At 34.8% G+C, this 23495-nt stretch overlaps 1 protein-coding gene across 4 annotated transcripts in view; it reads right to left on the bottom strand.

Annotated features, from left to right (window-relative positions):
- Positions 1 to 23495, bottom strand: part of LOC119631334 — a 52613-nt gene that overhangs the window by 16467 nt on the left and 12651 nt on the right. The window contains exons 2-6 of one of the 4 annotated variants that reach the window (XM_038023452.1): positions 4170 to 5875; positions 2695 to 2841; positions 2456 to 2617; positions 2167 to 2343; positions 1899 to 2060 (exon numbers count right to left, since the gene is read on the bottom strand). In XM_038023452.1, the coding sequence (XP_037879380.1) occupies positions 1899 to 2060; positions 2167 to 2343; positions 2456 to 2617; positions 2695 to 2841; positions 4170 to 5208 (1687 nt within the window). In that variant the 5' untranslated portion in view covers positions 5209 to 5875. Of the gene's footprint in view, positions 1 to 277; positions 2061 to 2166; positions 2344 to 2455; positions 2618 to 2694; positions 2842 to 4169; positions 5876 to 23495 lie in introns of those variants that run through there. The other 3 variants (XM_038023453.1, XM_038023450.1, XM_038023451.1) reach the window with 3 other exon arrangements.

Below are 23495 nucleotides of genomic sequence, written 5' to 3'. Positions count from 1 at the left end.
AACGGAATCTACGAAACCAAAATTGCACATAATTGGCTGTTACAGTATCGGAACCATAAACACCATTCACCATTTTAGCCGCCTTGCCGGCTTGCATGTTCGCCTTTGTCAAAGGAAAACTGTAAAATGTACCGAATTTTCTCTTTGTTCACTTCCATTTTTAACACGCTGTAACTCACAACTGAATGCACCAAACAAAAAACAGCAAAAAAATTTTTTTTACTGCGAAATGTCACCTTTCCAACGAGCATAAATCTGAAATAGTTTGATCGATACTTTACGAGAAATCTATCAGTGCATCCATCTACCGAAAAAATAATGGATTTCGTTTTCCCCAACCTAAAATATACTTAATAGCGTCTCTGAAGCTTCCTTTTGTTATGTTATATATGTTATGAAAAATATGATTATACCCCCTTCTTACAGTGGTGGGTATAAAAGGATTGTAAATAGATACTATGAACAAAAATTTAGTTCGATCATCATGGATGTTATATACACAAATCTTTATATATATATATACATAAAAAATGCAATAACATCAGGGGAGCCATTGATATCGAAAAGAACGGTTATATAAATAAAGTTCATTCAACTGTGTTTGTAATTATGTTCTTCTGTATAAATTATACTTTGTCATTTACTAGAAGACCTTTTTAATACGAAAATCTCTAACCCAAAAGTCTCTTTAATACGGTCATTTTGATTGATTTTGACCCGCCGACCGGCCGATCTATGTTCTCGAATATTTTACAATAGTAAAGAAAACAAATCTTATCGTTTTACGTAGCTACTGTTTGCTTTTTTTGTCCATACACATTTATCGGTAAATCATAGCGCATATTCACTTAAAAACACTATCTATCTATCTATCTATCTATCTATCTGCTCTGGCTTTGTAAACCTTTAAGAGAATGTGACGTCGTATTAAGAAACTATTAATAGGATCTTTTGTCTATAGTAATGATGAGAATGAAAGAGCAAGCCGTCGATTTACTGCTAATTAACTAACTAGCGTTACTAGAGCTATTGATAACAGAAACCCAAAAAGTCTGTAATAATTTCGTAGGTTGAAAAATGTTGGACGGTCTTGTTAATTAATTGCTTTTGGTATAAAATAAACGACAAGTTAAATATGACCTACAAGGACAACTCAAGTCATTTTTGGATCTCTGTGAAACTAAATATGAGACCGAAATAAAATAGGCAACAGACGAATTGTATATACGAGGAGAGACGCTGACATAAGAGCAATTTTTGAGTTCAACAGACGAAATGTTGAGCAATTTAGACGTATATATGTTACGTTATGTGTAAAAATTTTAACGTTTATGTCGCAAATTTCATTAAAAAGTGGAGTGTCGTGTGTTGTTGTTGTTCATGTTGTTTTCTTTTCTTTTCCGTATTCTGTTTGTATGTTTGATGCGGGCAGTATATTGAAATTTGTTTGTTTAACTGGTTTAGTTTAGTTTTGTCAAGGAGTTTTACCGCAAAACAGGGCGTTTCACTGGCCGGTGTGGGTAGAGCACCAATTTCTAAGTGATTACCACCACCATTTTCTAAACTATTGAAATCATCGTCATCGGTTCTATAATTATCAATTCCATTCAAGCCCAACAACGCTCTAACTCTATCGTGATTTTTGGTTTTTGCCGGCGATAGTTCGAAACTGAGTAGATGACGCTGATGATTCAATTGCTTTTGAAGATGACGCGTCATTGAGAGCGTGCTATCGCAACTTCGACTGTCCGGATTGGAACCGTTCTCGTCGAGATTATCGCGTGAGTTTGCACTACAGCCGGCACCGGAAGTTTGACGCGATGAGACGCGTGAATTTTGTTTGGAAATGGCTGACAAGTGACACGATATAAGCAATATGGCGGCCGATCTAGCCGCACCTGTGCGTGAAGTCGAGACCAATATGCCTTTCGAAGCCCCAGTACCAGTTGTACCACCGACAGAGGATGTGCGACGATTGCCATAGGAACCGACAGAACCACCACTAGAACGTATACTCGAACGCGAAGATGGACGACCAGATTGCACTGTCGACAGTATACCTGGTAAATGTGAAGGCATATCAGATTCCAAAAACCAAATAACAAAGCCATCACTGCCTTTTACACACTTGAAATAGACAGTATTTTGAGCAACAATAGCTTTTACCTGTTTCACTTGAATACATAATTGGTGGCGGTAAATTGGCGTCACCGAAATTTCGATGACGTGGATATTTTGTTTTACTAAACAGATGCAATACCATGCATATTAGGCCGGCCAAGACCCCAATGCCCAGACAGACGCCCAGCAGTGTGGGCAAATCAGAGTTCAATTCGTCGAGATCTGCGTATAGAAAGTAAAAATCGAGAAAACGGTGATTAACACATACACGGCAATTCAGTAATAACAATCAGGTACATATATATATATATATACTCCGTTGTTCGATATTTACCTTGCGTACAAAACACTCGACGGGTTGGTTTCGTATAGCTGACCGAATGAAAACCGGAGGCACACTGACACAATGCATTATGTCGCACCTGAACACAGAGGGAATTCTCGTCATTGTATTGACATGTTTCGTCATAAAAACATTGTTCGCCCAATTTTTTTGCTACTCGATCGGGAAACATAATTAATATAAGAGAAATGGAATGAAAAGTTCTATTATTAAATTGGAAGAGAACTTACGTTTATCGCATCCCCTGGTTAAACCAAGTTGCACGGGATAATTTTTTTCACAGCCGCAAGTTAATGTCTCCTTCTCGCAGGTGACATGTACTAAAGACGTTTCACACTTCATATTATTGCACGGAGCACCTATATATTTACCTTTGGCTAAAAAAAAAAAAAAAAAAAAAACGAAAAATAAAAAGAAAATTTCTTTAGCAATTTTTTTAAAATTTTTTAAAATTATTTTTGTCCATTTTGCATAAGTTTCCCATTCTTCTATCTTCTTGAACGGAAAACCACTATTTTGCATCTGGATGGTGATCAGCATTACAATGATTCTATTTAAAACCTAATCTATTGTATTAACGGTGTGCCAACACCGAATACAAGAGCAAACAACCTACGTACAATGGCCAATGTTTTCAATTCTGCCTAATCCAGCCCCTCCCGCTGGAAAGGGGCTAAAGGAAAATGTAAGCAAAGTATTTGAATATTACTTAAATTCCTTGACCTTTTCAACGATATGTTTTACTAAGATTTACATGCATTTATGTAATCCCCCCAAAATTTATTTATCACATCCATGCATATTACATTTTCATATTCTCAGTGACAATTGCTTAGTTTTTGTTTTTGCCTTTGTTTTTAAAACATTTTCTTTTTTCTTTTTTTTTTTTGTGTTTTCGTTTTGCCATAAATTTTACTCCAGCAACCAAAAGCAAAAAAAAGGAAAAGCGATAAGTAAAAGGGCTGTGGTTTTATGGCACTAGTCAATAAAAAAAAAGGAGAAACCCACAATAAGAACCTTGTCATAGCTATACTATACATTCATCCAAGTGCCACTAGTATGCACACAATATATATGCGTTCACTCATTCTCTGCCGGTAAATATGTAAAGTTAAAAAGTTAAAACCGCACGTATTGTTGGTATGTTAATTGTATACTAAAAAAAAAATAAAAAAAATTCTCGCCGTATGTTCGCTGCACTGTAGTGATTTAATGATGACAGTGACATCATAAGTATGTTTGTTATTGGCTCATGTCCATGTACCGTATATACTGATATTACTTTCGCTATAGACTTGAATTTTCTTCGCCTTTAAAGCACTATTAGGAAATTCATAATAAAATCAATCACATACACTTTTTGAGCTTTGAGTCAAGTCAATCTAAAATCTAGAAAATGAATATTCATTCCTCGCATCCATCCGCTATGATCGATCTATGAACAATTTGTACATATTTTGCTTTCCGCGCACACACAATAGCATTTCATAAAAGCGCGAAGGCCAAGTCGCCTTCTTAAAGCGGATTAACTTACCTACCTACCTTAATCGCTTCGAAATGAATAAAAAACGTTCGAAGCGTACCGCATTTCTTCCACTTTTTCAACGCTTGCACCCCGGTGCCTTTCACTCAAATCAATTTTACAACTGTCTATAGCTTGGGAATGGTGTGCGCGCGTGCTACTTTGTTTAATTGATAAACTTACCAGATTTATTATGAATAAGGGCCTCATACTCATCGAATTCTTCATCGTGATAGCTGGAATCATCATCTTCAGCATCAGGATCAGGCACATTGGCGGCATCACGACGCGTTAATGAACGCATATTGAATGCAAAATTATTCATAGAGGCATCATATGTTATTAATGATTTCGATGTTTGATTAGATAAACTAGTTGACATCGTACCCGAAACTGTGAACGTGAACGTAAAGTTGCGTAATGAACTTACGTGCTGACTATCGAATGCCGTTAAGCTTTGTTGCACAAATGAGTCATTGTGTGATGTAAGTGATGGTAATAATGGTAACAGGAAAGGCTGTGCAGTAGTAGTAGTAGTAGTAGTAGTAGTAGTAGTAGTAGTAGTAGTTGTTGTGACATTTGTGGCAACGGCTACATGTGTGAGTACACTCCAATAAACCAATACCATTAGTATCAGATAACGTAAACTACGCATATCGAGATGACCACCTACGTGTAACAATCTATTAAAATGTGTTTTACACTTCATTTGCAGAGTGACAGCTTCGGCATAGGCAGCAAACATATTGTAAGTGAGCGAGCAACATGTTGAATAATAATTTGGGGACAATCGTGATAATAGTAATGACGGCGGTGTATTCCTTATTAATGACGCCGTTGGTATTGACGGGGGTCTTGGGATATCCAAATAAACGGTAGTATGAGCACAGTGTTTGATTGACAGAATCGATGTATTCGAGGTATTTTTAATGTTGCTGTCATTCGTTTGATTGTTTCCTAGGGGTGACCATTTTATGCTATCAAAAACAGATGTTAGCTGTCCGCACTGATATACAGCTGACATGTCGTCGTCAGCGTGTAATTCTGCCGCAATATTTTCTTGCAGCTTATCATTGCTAACAATGTTACTACGATCAGTATTTAAATATGTTCGAGGTTTCAGAATTTGCTTTTGAATCTGTTGCTGCAGTTGTAGCCGTTGAGTGCGATGATTGAATTCAGTTATGCTATAATTAGGTTTATAGATGAAATTTTGGGCCATTTCTCATACGTACGTATTCCCAATACCTGACCTCCTTTTCTTATTATCAATAAACTCCTTATTCTTCTTGTTTAGTTGTGTGTTTATTTATCGATCGCACTTTTGCTACTACCCTCATGGGCCCATTCTTCAATTTTGTTAAATTTACCTTTTTGTTTTCCCAATTTTACTTTAACTTAATAAGTTATCTTTTTCCCCCTTGTTTCTATATGTGTTGTCGCCATAGCAAAGGGTCAATGTTTTTATCGTTATTTCGTTCAAGTTTTGATTGTTTCTCGAATGCACTATTTATATGCATATATATATATATATATATATATATATATATATGTGCTCCTATTGAATTTTCTGCAGCATTATTTCAGTTGAATTTGTAGCAATTTATCCAGGGTTGAGGAATCATTTTCTTTTCTTTCCCTTTTCGTTATTATTACAATTTGATGTGATTCGTTTTTCGCATTATTATTAATCCAGAAATTGGCTTCATTATGATGACTTAATGCCATTTCTTCTGCCAACCCGTTCGTATTTATATATATTCACATCAATTTACCATCACCATCAGTAACATAAATATCCTTTTGCGATGGATACTCACTTATTTAATGCAGCAAACAGTTCGCCCATTCTCGTCACAATTGCATTAGAATCATTGTTGCATGCAAATCTGTAAAATAAACGTATATTTGTATGTAACATAAATGCAAAAACTTTAAGAACGTATGACCATATGAATGAAATGTGCAATTTTTAAATGCGTGAAAGCGTTCACAACACCTATCTCCTCCTCTTTAATCAAACATTTTGCTCCGTACTTCAACACAATGTACTACAATATTATATCTCGGTATGAAGTGAGTGCCGAGACGGATCCTATTGGTTTGCCCTTAATGATAGGGCAATTTAACAATGCGGTTAATCGACCGATAATCATAAACAGCCGCTTACTGCTCCTTGAACAATTGAAGGTTAACATCAAGTGATCCTAAGAAAAGTAATTCATCATTTTATCGATCATAGCGATCCGCTCAACACATATCTCCCTGCAAAATATATTTGTTTTTCATTAATATATTGCTAAGCACAGATATACAGCCTGTTCATATCGGTAATGTCATACCGGCTTTGCATCCGATTGCCGGTGAAAAATTATCAAAAACCTTAACTAATAACAAAGAGAAATTATAATTGTATTCTACTATGGGTTCGAAATTTTTTTCACAAGTTTTCAATCGCGAGAAGACGTTGTCACGTCTTACGTCACGTGTGCCACACGTAGAAAAGTTATTAAATCCAGTTTTTTATAGCGCGGGCATCGCCGATTTCAGATAGTCGAAAAATTCCTGCAAAATTGTCCACTATAACCTATAAACGCATGTTTCACCAACTCATCCTGTTTGATCGTGCCGCCCTAAAAACTCCTTCGGTTTTCAATCCGCTAGTGAGGATTTCAAAATTTTTAAAGCTTACTCAACGATCTTAAAATGAATTAACAAGAGAAGAAATTTCAGATCTTTGCTCATTAAATTATGAATCACATATCCAAAATAATTTCGTTTGTGTTGTTGTGAGGTTTTTTGGATAGGACCTTTGACAGTACGACAAAAGAGTGAACAACGCCCCCGTCTTATTTTTACAATTTCTAAAAGCTCACCTGGAAAATCTGGAAATGAAAAACTTATGATCTGATATATGCCCTAATCGGATGTAAATTGTTTGGAATACTCCGCGCCGAAGTATGGGAATACGTTAACTTCGTGAAAACGTTAGCAGTAAGCGCAGAAGAAGTCTTCAATGAGTCCACAAAGTGTGTGTGGTCATCATCATTTATGTATAGTCTATCCGTTCATTCGTTCGTCCGTCTTGGCGGATATGTTTGGTAAAAAAGACAATGCATGATATGGAGCTCAAGTCATGCTATGGAATTCAAATTTATAAAAAGCTTGAAAGCTTTTACAGGCGGGCTAGTATAGCAAACAGTATAAAATCGACCAAACATTATGAGTAAAGCACAAGACCAAATCAGAGTATTTTTGCTTCCAAAAGGAAGAAAGTTTTTTCGTTGTTTGTCCATTAAATGAAAATTTCATTTTTTTAAATTTTTTTTAGTTTTCTTTACTGTCACCGTCTCAGTGGCATTTTAGAGGCAAGTTGGCAAAATTGTACACCCTAAACAAACCATATAAAAAGTATAAATTTAAGTGAATAATGTAAGGAGTATGAAGAAGAAAACATGCTTGTTCATGCGACCCTTATAATGTAATTTAGATCGCTGCAGAAGCGTTTCCAGTCCATTAGGCAAATATTCTTTACCCGATTACCCGAAAGTGATGATATATGAATAGAATAAATAAAGTTTAAACGGCAAGGCCAATAGTCTATGCATGCTTTTTTACTATTTTTTCTTTTTGAACAATAACATCCGAAAAATGTTTCAAATAAAATCATTGCTGTAGGTGAAGTCAGTACTTAAAGTTAATAGACACTATCGTACCATATTTAAAATCTAGGGCATAATTCTGGATAGTAAATCTTTTATAATAGAGGTCATAAACAGGCTTGTAAAGTATTCTTGTGGAGCATATCATAACATCTACTATCTATTACTATACAAATGGACAAAACGAAACGAAAACAAAAAGACGCCAAGAAGGCGAAATAAAAAAAAAAAAAAAAAAAGTATAGATATAGGGAATATTTTCCTAACGTTTATAGGTTACTCTTACTATACTTTTCTAATATAATCAAAATGACAAACATATCAATTATTATAATTATTAATATGAACCATAGTCAGGTACATCATTTCCGCGTAACATAGCAATGGAATTGATTTTCCTGTCATTTTTCTGTCGGCAAACGCTTATAGCCTACAATAAGACCCTTAATTGAGTTTTTAGCTAGCTTTCTTTCTAGCTTTTTAAGCCGAGCGCACACAATTGCGCTTGTAATTTCATCTGTAGACGTTACATCTTTAGACAGGCACATCTTTAATGAGGCACATAAAATCCTAATAGAGCTTCTCAATGAGCAATGCTTGAGAGACTCTATCAAAAGTGGTTGAAAGGTCCGTCTGTTCGCATAGATAAGAATGGAGATTTTATCTTAATACAGAAATTCTCTACTTAATTCAGTAATCAAAATTAAAAGATTAAAATTCAAACCGACAATTATGAAGAATAGCTGCCCTGGTCGACTTGCTGTTTTACACTTTTGGAAATTGTCCAAGACTGACAAGTATCTACGTTTCGATATTAGCCTAATTTTGCCTATTTTCTAATGCTGAGCAAATTGTGACATGGTAAATGTTATGTTCACAAAATATGCTGAATGATCGAAACTAAATGCAATTATAAGAAATTCCATCGATTAAGTCAGTTAAAAGCCTTAGAGAGATCCACTTCATTGATAGTAGAGAAATAACTGAATCAATCGTACGAAAAGTCAGGAAACTCCAGAGTCGATACATAGACTTTGAAGGTGTGCTTTGTATGAAATAGTTGTATATTTCATTCACATCTAAATTGTACAATCTGTACATTTGTATCATTGCCAACAATCCCATTTTCCTATAGACAATCTTCTCCTTCTTTTTGGAAGATTGCCTTAGAGAAGACCTTGGAATAGAAATCGTTTTTTTCCAACACACACAAAAGTCTCAGTTCATTTGCGTAGGTCACAATTTTATAGATGTTGAGACGCTACAGATCTAAGCGAGCGTAGGTATACAATAATTCTAGAAAAAAACATCAGAAAATCATGAGATAATTCATTTAAGAAATTCTGTTTGCGGTCCCCTCAAACGTAGTTAGTGAAAACACAAACAGGGCCAGTGTAATCAATCTTAATAGAAAGACCAAGAAAGATGTTACTTTTTTTGTAATATACATGTAGGGGATATATATGGGTCTCTCTTTACTCTTGTCGAAAAAAAAAAGCCAATGACCGATGAGATAGCGGAACATCACTAAGCAAAACTCTTTTTATAATTTAAAAATTTTCAATAATGAAAGCAAAAGAATCGAATAATGAAAAAACAAAAGTCCGTCTGTATGAATAATTGGTGAGTATTGCTTTATGCACTTGCTTTCCATTATTCCAATTCATGCTCACTTACTCATTGACAGACTAACACACGAAACAACATAGCAAAGCGAACATTTCGTTTTCGTTTCGAGAGAACACGAATAGCGAGCTGTTGAAGAAAAGTTAAGACTCTTCAATAACACAGTGAAAAGGACAACACGAGTTATGCATATGTATTTTTGTCAAACTTAAACGAAAGAAAATATATGTATTATTATATGAAAAGAACACTTAAAAAATTGAGGAAAAAGAACAAAGTAAAATTTAAAAGTAAGGACAGCACGTGTTAGAAATATTTATAAAAATTGTTATGATTGCGATAAAACTTAAACTAAAAATTATTAATATATATATAAAAATATATATATATTAATATATATATATATATTTAAGAACAAATCGAAAGTAATGTTGTATGGATGTGTGATGGATAAAATAAAAGTTTAAGTTAAAGATACAGCACACATTAAATATATGAGTGTAAAGATCGCTATCATTTTGTAAAATTGAATCTATAAAAACATATTGAAAATTGACTGTGAAAAGCTAATGTCTCTGGGATCTCTAGCAAGAATCAAATACAGCCAAGTTTCTTGTTCTCATTCGTATGCATGTCTCACGCAAAGCCTAGCAAAAATTATAATGCTATTCTGCTTAGAGTGAAAACGTGATGGTTTCATGAAGGCGGTATAGGGTATGTGGCAAGTAGATCATAAAACGCACGTTCAATCACACTGTGTACTAACGGACTTCTCCGATAGATAAGCGAGAGGAAACCGACAATGACTTAAAGCAGATACGATACTGTTATATTTATTTATGCAAAGGTAATATAATTTTTTTGTTGTTGTGGTTGCAACATGTCAACTAAGCTAGTTAGGCAAAGTCAAAGTAAGGTAAACAGAGAAAAGAGAATGATAAATGATGTCAGCAATTGTTGCTTAACTATAATTAACTGAAGTAAGATTTTCATCTATCGGAAAGTAATCTGTATGGGACACAAAGGTTGCTGTTGAAGATTAAAGCGGCTTAGCATGGAGTTACGCTTAGCCGGACGGACTGAGGTGAAAAGAACGAAATGACTGAAATAAGTCAAAATTAAAGTTACCCATTATAACACGATTATTATTGTAGAATGTAAACAAATCGAACGTCCCAATATCTCCTGCTCCAATAAGGAGCTTGCTCTCATCATAAACTAATTCTATGAACAAAGTTAAGCAATGTCTCAAAGACACATTTAAATATTAACTTCAACTTTATACTCTTGAATACGTGAAGAGGTCAACATCACCACCTCTGCCAAATTAATAATAATAAATTAATTAGTATTGTCGATATGTCTAAAAATTATTATTAATAAACATGAAACGATAATAGGCGATTAAAAGTATTCCAACATTTCCCTAGTAATCTTTTATAAAATTAATTAATGTAAAGTCACTCACACAAACTAAGGTCACAAATGTATTTGTAGTACAAGTCAGGTAACAAAAATTAGGTAAATTAACGATAGTCTGCTATAATTGATATGATAACATAAACAAGAAAACAGTTTGAATTTATTTTATTTATTCGCAAGTCCCTAATAATCATGCTGAGTTTGGAGCCTATCCCGCTTAACAAGAATGATTTGCGACACACCGCCGTTTACCGTGTTGCTGTTCATAACTTTCCTGCCTTTTAACAGTTTTTGGCAGACATGGTTTTAAGCGTTATAAGCGTTAGTTGTCCGATGCGCATTTAGGTAAATTCTTGAATGAATTTGGCCAAAAAATGTTTCTATTATAAGAATTGCAACAAATGCGAACCTATATAGTTCTTCTTCAGATGGTATAACATCTTTTAATAATATATTTTGAAATTCGTTGACGTATTAATACTTAGCACCCTTCCGATTTTCCGAATGATTATAGCCAGAACGTAGTCTAGAGGTATTGATAAATCAGAGATAATGATGTCCAGCCGATTACGAGATTCACTTATTCATTTCATTGGCCACTTTGAACAAGCTCCACAGAATTATTTAAAATGGGGCATTGAAATTTTCTTGTGGGCGGGATTCAAGCAGTTTACTTTGTACATCAAGAACGTCACATTGAGTTATGAACTTGAACTTTGAGCTTCAAAGTTTTCATTGATTTGGGAAAAAAGGCAATTTCCGTTTATCCGAAAGTATGACTGCGAGCAGAGTTAAGCGCACGATTCTCCTTTAACAATGACATTTCTTCAAGAGAAATGCTTCCACGCCATTGATGGTTCACTGCAATTTTCTTATTTCCTATTTTACAAGCATTGCACATCACATTTCGTATTACGTAATATAACACTACGAAGTAACATTAATAAAGCGTACAATTTAATAATCACGTAACTCATAATTGAATACATATTTCACAAATTTATGACATAAGTTAAAGTATTTAAAGAATTTACAATAATTCTTTCTTATTTGGGTCGTTCTTTCACAAGGGTTTGCCGTTCGTCTTTTCAACAAATAATATTTTATCAGCTAGTGATTGATAGTAATCAGTTCGAATACCCTGGAGGGGAGAGGGTCCTCTATGCGTGTAATGGTTTGACGGACACAGACGGGCATTGAGTGCAGGTAAGCAGTGGCAGCAACCTGGATGATATGTATCCAATCGATAAGAGCTATGTCTTTATCGATCGCGCACCCATTACAGTTACGACTGGATACTAATCGTAAAATACGGTCTACCGTAAAAAAGGCCGGGTATACCGACTTGAAAGTCGCAGTAATCTATTGCCTGCAAAACTTGCCTGATAACTCCAAGCGTCGAATCCGTTTGAAATTTGCTAAGTCACATAAAGAAAACTCGTTCAGCAAAAATCTTGAAAACGTCTTATTATTAATAATTTTCGACAAATGAAATAAATTCTTAGACCAAAAAGAAAGGCATTGAGCACTAGCAACACAGGCTATCGGCTCTAATTTATAAAAGTGCATTAGATATTGGACCTAGGAGTTTTGATAAAGTAATATATTGTATTGATATTCTGTTCTGTAGCTGACAAATGCAATTCTTCTAGCTAAGGTAAACTTATTCTTCAAGATCTACTGGTGAGTTGCAATTTTATGACCAAGGAGAATTCTCGAAAATGTTTGGATCTTGATTTTCTCAACATTTGGTGGATATAAAGGTGAAGGACTAATTGAGGGTTAATAGAAGAGTAGTGCTGATGATGCTATTGTAGATTCGCTTCGATAATTTTGTCTTTAACTTTTCTTCCAATGTGTCTTTGAACATCCAACTTTTCCATGACATCATCCATAATTAGGGGCGCAGAAGCAGCATACTTCGCCGTTCGATCAGCTTGCTCATTTCCCAATAAACTGATATGGCTAGGTACCCATAACATTTTAATTTTTTCGCCGGGTCTTGTAGTAATATTTCTTAATTAGTCGATAGTGCTTCAAATCGAAGTCGAAGGATTCCGTATAGCTTGTAATACAGACAAACTGTCAGTAACAATGATGGTTTTGAGTTTGTTTTTATGGAAATGGTTCGCAGCGTGAACGATAGCTCTGGCTTGGGTTGTGAAAGTTGAAGTACTTTCGTGAAATATGTGATTGAGAAGAACTTGTCCTGAAGCATCTACCACGGCACAAGCAGGTGGCAGGCAAGAAGATTCCAAGGATTCCAACCGTTACTCTCCAGGACTTGGGTTTTATTTTTAGCTATTAGATTCCTGGAGATGTAATTTGGAGTATCTCCTTTCTTGTGCATAGACAGCGAAATGTCAAAAGAGCTGTCTTTCAAAATCTATGGAGGTCTAACACGAAAATAGCGGAAAAGTTTTAGGGGAATGTTCAATTCCTTTGCGACGTATGATCAATTGTAGATGATGGCTTTCGAATTTTCTTGGCAATAATAATCTTTCTCACGTCTTCACCGAGAATAGATTTGCTTGAATTAAGAAGCTTGGGGACAATTTTAGCTTTTAAGTCATAAAGTCTACCTTTTAAAGCTGAGAGACCAATATCAATTATAATATTGTTTGTGGGCGTCGTCCCGAAAGCACAACAATTCGGTCTGAGGGCTTGGTGATAGACCGGCTTGAGGATGTTGATATTAGATTTGCAGCTATTGCCATAAATTATCAAGGTGTAGTCAATTTTGCTTAAAACAAACATTTTGGTAAGATAAGCAATAGTGTTAATGTGCGCATGGCTTTTCCAAGCAACGGACTGTGTGAAATTCACCCTTGTTAAAATAGAATTTTTTAACCGAAGACAGTGTGTTTTCCAACGATATTTGTTGGAAAACGTGAGCCCGAGAATATGGAGCGTCTGCACGTTTTTTACTGGTAAGTCATTAATATGCTTCAGTAGATTGCCTATATCGCATATCTGCTTTCGACAAATGTACATTTTTTTTAGCCCCTGACGAGTTTGCTCATGTGGAGATCTCTCATGCAATAGATTCGAGGATGTTGATGGCCTTCGTGCTATCATTTTCTTTTGTAAAAATGTATACATCGTCCGCGTAGAAACAATGTTCGACTCTTGGTACACGCAAGGAATTTTGCTAATTTCGTAGAAGGTGATCTGGAAAAGCGTGACAAAAAAACGGGATCCTTGCGAAATGCCATTCACTAGCGGAAAGGAATCAGAGAGATGATTGTTGATTCTAACTTTAAACCGCCGATGCGACATGAATGATTTGATGTAGTTAAAGAATTCGGGTCCAACGTTCCATGGTTTCAAGAGTCTTAAAATAACATGAAGACCAATTCTGTCAAATGCTTCTTCGAAATCAATTGAGAGAATTGTTACATGATTCCGTTCGGAAATTGCGCTGCTCGCAAAATAGTCAATGCGTAAAAGAGCGTCTGCGCACCCTCTACCCCTTTTGAAACCAACTTGTTGCTTTGTAATCAGGTTCTTGGACTCAAGAAACCAAGATAGTCTAGATGCCATAATCTTTTCTACTACTTTTGAAAGGCAAGATAAAAGAGAGATTGGACGAGAGAAATTGGAGAAATTTTTTGACATAGGAATTGGAGCAACTGCTGCCAGTTTCCACATGTAGGGTATATGGCCAGTCAAAAATACCGTATTATATAAGTCCAGCAATTCTCTTTTACTTGAATTAGACAGAGCACATTTGGTATGAGATGCGGTCTAGATCAGGTGTCCTCGCCTTTGATTTGGAGAAACAACTTTCAAGTTCTAAGGTAGATATGCAATTTTCCAATTATCATAACAAATGATCATGATGAGGACATCTTTTAAAGCGGTGTCATAGATCCACTTTGTTTTTCCTCAATAGCGAAGGCGTGTTGTTCCACCAACGAAGCCTAGCTCGTTTAAGAAAGCTGCTGGATTGAGGAATAGAGAGATGAGCAGCCTTGCGAATCGCTTTACACTCGGCCTGTTTGGAGTAATTGATCCAATCCGCTTTAGCTAGGAGGAATTTCGAATAACAGAGGACTTTGGAATCGATTATGATTGGAAAGTGATCACTAGTATGTAATGTATGTGAAAATGTCTTAGTTTTAAATTATTATTACGAAATTTTTGACATCCTAGAAATTTTTCAACTTTTATTAAGTACTAAGTTTGTGTAAAAAAGTGAAAGTTATAAATAGCTGTTAATAAGAATGAAAGTTCCATTAGAGCAGGCACGGCATTAGATATGTTAAACCAAATTAGGTAAATTTAAACCATATAACCAGCAGGTGCTACTATAGGATGCCTTTAAGCTTAATTCTAATGCTTAAAGCAAACATGTATTAGTTTTATTCACACACGATAATCTTTGTGTTTTCTAACACAAGTCCGATTTGCATTAAGTAGCCGACAACAAGTCTCATAGCTTAAGATGAATGAGATACACAGTATTCATGCAACTTCGACAAAAAATTAAACCAATGAATGCGTCTTAAATATTGTTACCATCAACACTCATATGAACTACAAAGTGATGCAAGACCCTTTCCTTTTACTCTTCATGTATCCAAATGTACTTTTCTTCGGCACCTTGTATTGCATTCTTTGTCCATAGCAGAAGAGACGACAAAACAAAAAACATAAAAAAGTATAAAAAAAAGGTGAGGGGGGGACGCACGGAAAAAATCTCTAACACAATAAGAGTCTGACACTTTACACAAGAGTGATTGATATTAAAACAAACAGAAGATGAAAAAAAAAAAAAAAAAAAGCAAAAATAATAATAATAAAAACACTTGACAATTATTATATACATACACGAATTCGTATCTATTGTTCGTAAAAAGGTAGCTAAGTAAGAGGGCAGAAATATGTTCGAAAAACAAAAGATTATTTATTCATATATATATATATATATATACTTCGTGCCCGGATGGTATGCAAAATTGAAAAAACATTTTATCAATAAGTATGACTTGAAAGATGAGTCCATTTATGCAAATCTGCGTAAATCAATAATTAAGTGTAAGAAACACGTAGGAAATGGCAACATTTTATGAACAAATAAATAACATATGAAGAAGCAAATTGCAATGTATTCAACTTCAACCGGTTCTTTCAACAATAAATTCCAAGCCAAAGAAGATATGTTTCATTGAAAATTGCAAATTTATACAGTTATGTAATCAGAAGCATCCTATTACACCTCATTACACAGCCCTAGCGAAATATATAGACTGAAGCACTATTAACACGCAATTCTATATATAAGTATATATATCTTCAAAATGTAACGTCAACAAACATTTACACTCACACTACTGCTATAAACACCTCTTTTGCATCAGAGAGGAATCGTTTTATTTTTTTTAACATTTTCTGATTCTATCGTACACTACCTTTGATAAGAGTATATTAAGCTTGTGTACATGTATGCAGCACTTAAAACGATTTATTGTTTTATTTCAAAAACATTATTCCTTTTTCGTCCATCACTTTTCACCCACTGACCATTAATTTTTACCTAAGTATTTATTGGGATTAATAAATAGTTTTAAGAGATTGATGGTAACACTGCTATAACATATTTAGAGTGTAAGAAAAAGTTAGTAGACTTGCAAAAGGTTGGCAGACCTGAAATTAATTAATAAATTCGTGTTTCTTAATAAAAAATAAATTGCGATTATGTCTTTGTTCAAGAATATTTTTATTACTGTGAGCACTTGTTGTGTCACACTATTTTGACAAGCAATGACTTAACGACGCCACATTGGTGACTCCGACGAAAGAATAAATAACCACATTTTCTACTTGAACTGAAAACATACACTTATGCAATTGCTTGTTTTTTCATGAAACATTTTGTTACTTACAAGTGCGCTTATCAATTATCATCAAAAATGCCAGAATCCGAAGGAATAAGTGACTTGCGGCCGCAATAACGTAGCATTTAAATTAATATTTCACCTGGTGGAATTAACTTTCTCAAAGACTATCACTCGCCTTCCGAAGAACCAAGATTGCAAAAATTGTTACAAAATGTTCATCTTGATGATAGAAAACATTCAGCCCTTTAACGTGAAATGCGTCAAGTATCTTCCCTAAAAATGTCAGATGATCCCCTGAAATCTTCATGGCTCCAACGTTTACCGTCAACGATTAAAGTTGTTTTGTCAATCGGCTCAGGCAGCCTAACCAAACTCATCATTATAGCAGACAAGATTAATGACTACTTAGATTGTCCTTCAGTAAACACAGTGACAGACACAAATCACTGAGTTGTCGAAGCGTTTCGCTGCAATTAAGTTCCATGACCGAATACGAAACCAAAATAGAAGCGGCAGCCGCAATGAAAGAGTATCATCTACGTCATCGGCATGATTTTGTTGATATCATTTCAAGTTGGATGTTCAGGCTAACAAATGTCAAACGGAAAACAAGTAAATCCTTCGTACAAGGCGACTGATGGAGGAAAACTTATAATATCTCGCTATTTTCTACGAGACAATTTTTCAAACGGTAAGGTCTTCATAGATATAGGAAGCGAGATATCAGTAATTCCGCCATCTATATCTCGAAAATGTTCTAACCCAAACAAATTCCACTTTCAAGCCGCAAATAATCCAATTGTCAACACTGAAAAAATGTTTTGCATTTAAACCTAAATTTAAGACAACCATTTAGAAAGAAAACTATAGTTGCATATGTTCCACAATCACATATCGGTACTGATTTTCTAGAAAATTTTTTTTAATGGCATCAAAAGAATTATTACCGAATACTGAACGTGTAAAAGCAATAGAAAAACCGTCTTAGCCAATTTCTTGGTCTTATTACCTTTTTGTGGAAAGTTCTGGACGACTTCAAAAAAGACCAAAGGAAAACGATAAATGAAGAATTTATTGAACAGATGAGCTAAGAAACGCTTTCGATTGTTACAAAAAACAACTTACCGACGCTTCACTTCTAGCCTACCCGATCGAAGCATCACTTTTATTACTTTGGATTGACATTTCAGATTTTGGTATGGAAGCAGTTCTACAATAATACGTTAACGATTGTTGGGTACCGTTGGATTTTTAAAAGAAAAAAATGTACGGAGAACTGCAAGCAATATATTCCGATCTTAAACATTTCCATTATTTCTTGGAAGCGTACACATTTACCATCTAAACTGATCACAAACCTCTTACGTTTCCTTTGTGCCGAAAATTGGACAAAGCTTCGTTAAGGCAACTACGTCACTTGGGCGATATTCGACATCACAGTACCGAAAGAAAAAAAATAATGTAACAGGTGGTTCTCTGTCGCTTATTGAAACTGAGTCTAGTATTGATTACGGGTCATTAGCAAGTGATCAAGATTCTGATGAAAGTTAGAAAATTTGCTCCAATCCTCATCATACACCCCATATTTCGAAGAAAATCAAATTCAAATTTAGAACTTCCGTGTGATTGCTCCATACCTGTTTGCAAAAAGAAATATTTGATATTATGCATAACTTGTCATTGTTACTCAATGGTCCGTGCGGCCATCAATGAAGACGGACATAGCAAAATGGATATGAGACATATCAAAACACCGATCGGTAACCTAGAGGTCCCTGAAAAACGTTTTAAACACATCATTCGTTTATTAACTTCCTCAAAAAATTACAGACACTGCCTTATATATATTGACAGAGTAACCAGATCACAGGAAGCCATACCTTTGGGAGATATTATTGTAGTAACGACCAAATCGAACAATGGCATCCATCTTTGCAAAAATGCTATTAAATGTCACACGTTTACAAAATGGGCGGATGTTTTACCACTAGTGCGCAGTTCAGTAAACACTGGTACTGGCTACATACCTAGTGAATTAGTCTATGGTACAACTTTACAACTCCTTGGTCAATTCGCAGCTGAGAAGACTTAAACACGGCGAATAACGGCTAGGTAGAGAGAGTTTTGCGAGAATATGCAAAACATACAGACATAGGAAAGTAAGTCGACATGGAATGACTATATACGTGACTACATATTTCTATGTGTTTTTAACAACGATAACGTATTGAAGCCTTTACACTCAGACCCAAAAAGCTTATAAACCGACTGATAGAACCTTTGCAATTCAAGTAAAGGCAGAAAAAACCATATCAACTGATAGATTGAAACTAGCGAAAGTCGTTTAGCAAATCGATGATTCACCTGTAGAAGCAGATGAAACACGCGAAGTAATCAACCCTCGCAGCGGCAAAGTTATATGTTTCGAACCAAGTTGAAACTGATGGGAGGTATTGTGAGAATTAATAATAGTTTTCAGAATAATTGTAACCCTACTTAAGATATACTTAGAGTGCAAGAACTTGCTGACAGGCTTGCAACATGATGGCGGACCTGAAATTAGTTAATAAACTTGTGCAGTCAAAATTCAAGTTTCTTACTAAAAATAAATTGCCTTATATTACGCATTTTTGGGGCAAATACTTTCATTGTTATGAGTGTTTTGAAAAGCAACGACTTAACGACCCCCCAAGTATTTGTGTTCCACGAATAGTTCGCAAGCACTGTAATGAAATATGATACACTGATATGTTTTGTCTCGAAGACGGGAAACGAACGTAAAGAAATTTTATCAAGACAATGTTTTACGAGCGATCCACATATAGTCCATCCATGTATTTATCGGTCGAATTTGAAAAAAAAACTCAGTGGTGAAGCTCAAACACTTATAAAGGTGCGTCTTTTTCCCTCTTTGAATTACGTTGTTAACTTGCGAAGGTTTAACAATTTGCATTGCCATCATGAGCGTGAAGAAGCACTGGCTGTGGGAACTACGCAAGCATATTTTTTTACGGAACTATTTAAGTCTTATTTAGTGTTTGTTCAGAAAGGTAGATTTTATTTAATTTAAGAATTTTCTCTCATGAACACAAATTAGTCTTAATTCTCCTGCAAAAATTAGTTTTTTAAAACTAAGTTAAGGTTTTGGTAGGGCATAAGAACGAACGAACGAACGAACGAACGAAGACAGATGATGTCAAAAAACCAGACATCATATATATAAGGACAGAATGGCTAAGATAAGACTGAAATGGTTAAGAAAATTATGCAAGGGCTTTGTACGTAAAAGTAGGAAAACGGAAATTACGATAACCAATGAAAGCATATGCACCGGGAAAGTTTATTAGATAATGGTAATCAACACATATCCGGTTTCATCGACGCAAACGCGTATTTGGTGGAACAAAAGCATGAAATAATTTATGCAATTTAAATTGTCACTATTTTTCGCTTTTGGTGTTTGTCTTCTTCTTCTTCCTTTTTTTTTTTCTTTTCTATTTCCAAACGATTGTGTGTGTGTATGTGTGCGTGTGTGTTTCGAGGACTTTGCACATTATAAAGAGACGCAATTGCTTGTTGTTGCGCTTCAGATCGATATTTTACGTGAAACATTGCCATTAATTTTATTCGCTTACATCGAATCAACCAAAAGAAAGCACATGTTTGTTGATTAGCTGGTTAGCACGCCAGTCTGCTAACCCGCTATTTCATTCATTCGTTGTAGGTATTCGTTGCGTCTATATAAGAGCTCACTAAGTAATAGATAGTAGTATAATAAATATAGAAAATTTTAATTCATTTCAATTCCATCAACGATAGTATGCTTATCGTGCATGGTGCATTCCATACTAAGGAATAGATGTGTGGTCTTTATACCCTACACCACTTGTGGTACAAAGTAAATTGACTTAGTAGGATCGTATGTAACACGCAGAATTGCTTAATATAGACCCACCTTTTATTATATCGATCGATTCAGAATCATAATGTGGATTGATCTAAGCCTGTCTGCCGGTCTGATATCTGATATCTGTGTTCAAGCTTTGGGTCACAATTTGTGAGATATTTCCAAAAAAACATGTTTTGACCCAAGGATAAACGCTATTGAAAGTGTGTCAAATTGGTCCACTCTTTCGACCACTCCCCATATAACGCCCTATTCAGAAAAATCCTTATATTGAAAAAAAATGGAATTTTCAAAATTTCTTAGCAAAAGGTGATAAATAGTAATATTTCGATATTTTAAGTTGTAAAGAAAAATTTTAACCGGCTGAGGCAATTTGCGAACCTCCTCTCATACGACAAAAAGGTATAACTTTCAATGCTTCGTAATGAAAATTATATCATAATAGTAATTTAACATAAAAAAATAATTAAATATACCAAATATGGACGTATTTTTTGGATCCTACCCTAATAAGGATTTTCACGAAAATTAATCCTTTGTAAATCAGAAAAGTCCAAGTTTGAACATGTGGAGATGAAAATTGACCTTTAATAATAATTTCATACGAAAATATTATGAAATTGTGTTAGAAAATGGTCGGCCTTGCCCGACTCTAATTTTCTTGCTTCTTTTCATTTAAAAATATGAAAGCATTCTGCAATTTTTCATTGGTCATCACAACGTAGCTAGGATATAATTATGAAAATAATCTTAATTGATTGTAATAGATATTATCGAATATCTGCGAAGGAGATCACTACTTCCATTTTGTTATTATTATAAAGTAGGTGAAATACGATAGAAACCATTCCATTTATCATATTTTGCTGTGAAAGAAAAACAAGTAAGAAAATTGTATCCGGTCGTGATCCAATCTTTTATACTCATCAGAGTTGTCCTAAACAAACGATAAAGAACTAAATTTTCATACTCTACAATATTGGGTGGACATGGGCGATTTTCTCCACTTTCAGAATAAAAGTGAAAATTTGTATGGTGTATGTGCTGCACTTAATAGTAACAAGTAAAACACACGAAAAGCAAAGGTGTTCACAGTTTTTATTGTGTACGGCTGCGGGCGTTGTAGGCGTGTCCTTTAACCGGTTTGGGTAATTTTCAATATATATTTTACAAATCTGTAGGCGACATCTTAATTTTTGCGATCGGGAAAATGCTTGCCACAGATACTATACAGTTGGGCAAACGGACAGACAGACAGACGAACAGGTAGACATCGATTCAGAGTTTGAAATTGGCCAAGAATTTACATACTTTATGGAGTCTCTCCGCGAATGTTTATGGCAGACTTTACGGCAGGTGGACCTGTGCTTAAGATATGCTTAATTCGATTTAGAAGTTAATGCTGGTCAAGAACATACATACTTAGTGGAATCTCTTCCAGCCTTCTTTAGGTCGTTGCAAGCGTTCTGATAAAATTAATGTACCCGGAGATGTGTATAACAAAAGTGCTTTGTATTTTACTCAAAAGTACAGTCATTTATGAATATTTGAAACATAGGGGGAAGATACAGCAGATATTGCAATGACTTTTTTCTCAATTGTCATGTCAATTGCAGAATTATGTTGCGTTAATTATTGTTCCTCTTTTAACTCTGCACATATACCTTTAACGAAGGCCAAGCACAATTTTCGTATTTGTTGTATATATCAATTCAATGATGTTAGTGTTTAATTAATGAATTTACAAAAGAGTGATTAAAATAATGCGAATTTATTGATCTACAATGGCGTTTGCAATATCTAGAAGGAATCTTGAGAATATCAAATTTTGCCTGTCTGCCGATCGGGTCATTTGAATAGGGTCTATGGCAAATATTTTTCCCGCTATGCGAATTATCAATTTATCAAAAAGATGGGAACCTCTTGCACCCATGACAGAAAGACTCCTTTCTGGATTCTTTGCTTCTTAGTTTCACAATAAAAACGAATACTCCACAAAAGCGGAAAATTGGACTCAGCCGAGACCATCTTATATTACTGAGCGTCGAAATTTACAATCGTATTGTCGCGTTGTAACTGACTGCGCACTAGTTATGAGAACAAACAATGGATTTCTGCGAGTGTTTATGACTTTGCAATAAATTTGATATCGCGGAGAAGCTTTCCAATTTGAATATGTTCTAGAACAAGGTTCTAAGTCCCAAGAAATACACACAAAAAGGCGAATTGTGACTTGCGACACCTCGGTGGGTAGTTTTCTTAGGGGAAAAGTCATAGTCCGGATATAAAAGATTCGATCGCAGTCAAACATAATTTTTTTACTTATTTCGATTTCTTTTATCACAAACACGCCAACAATCATATGGTTAGGCGTTCTATAATTTGTTTGTAATTTACGATGATGTAGTGTACAAGAAAATCGAATTTGACTCATGCATGCAAGCATGCGAGCGCAAGTGGAAGTGTGTACATAAGTTAATATGTTGTTGTCGGCGACTATTATTATTTATTGTTTCTTTTTGCTTTAATATGGGTATGCAAAAAAGCTATCTATCACCGATAACTATCATTTCGTTGTGCTTTTTTACTCTCGTTATTTCAAACGTGTTCGTATACAAATATATGTGCATTTTTAAATTGTTGACACGAACATAATTTGCAAGCGAAATTATCATTCATGGGCATGCAAATGTGCAGCAGCTACGGTTATGGTAATCTTTAATAATCATTTACAAAGCAATGAAAATAAATTTTAAAAATAATTTTAATTATTGTGAAACACGGCCATTTAGAATGCTTACCCTAAACTAGTGTACGGCTAGTGGAAGCAACATGATTTTAATTGTTAAAACAAAAAGGGTAAAATACATTTATCTACAATATAATGGTTGGCCATTCTATACTATTTAGTTGGAAGTGCTTATCATAAGAAGCAATCATCAGAAGCATTGATTAAACGGACGGACATGCTTACGTGCATTTAGAATTTGAAAATGGCCAAGAATTTACATACTTCATGGAGTTTTTCATATTTGCTTCTGCGCAAGAA

This window comes from Glossina fuscipes, unplaced genomic scaffold (assembly GCF_014805625.2).
Source record: "Glossina fuscipes isolate IAEA_lab_2018 unplaced genomic scaffold, Yale_Gfus_2 1, whole genome shotgun sequence".
Classification (NCBI taxonomy): Eukaryota; Metazoa; Arthropoda; class Insecta; order Diptera; family Glossinidae; genus Glossina; species Glossina fuscipes.
The sequence above is the reverse complement of the archived record's forward strand: the minus strand, read 5'-3'. Positions and strand labels throughout refer to the sequence as shown.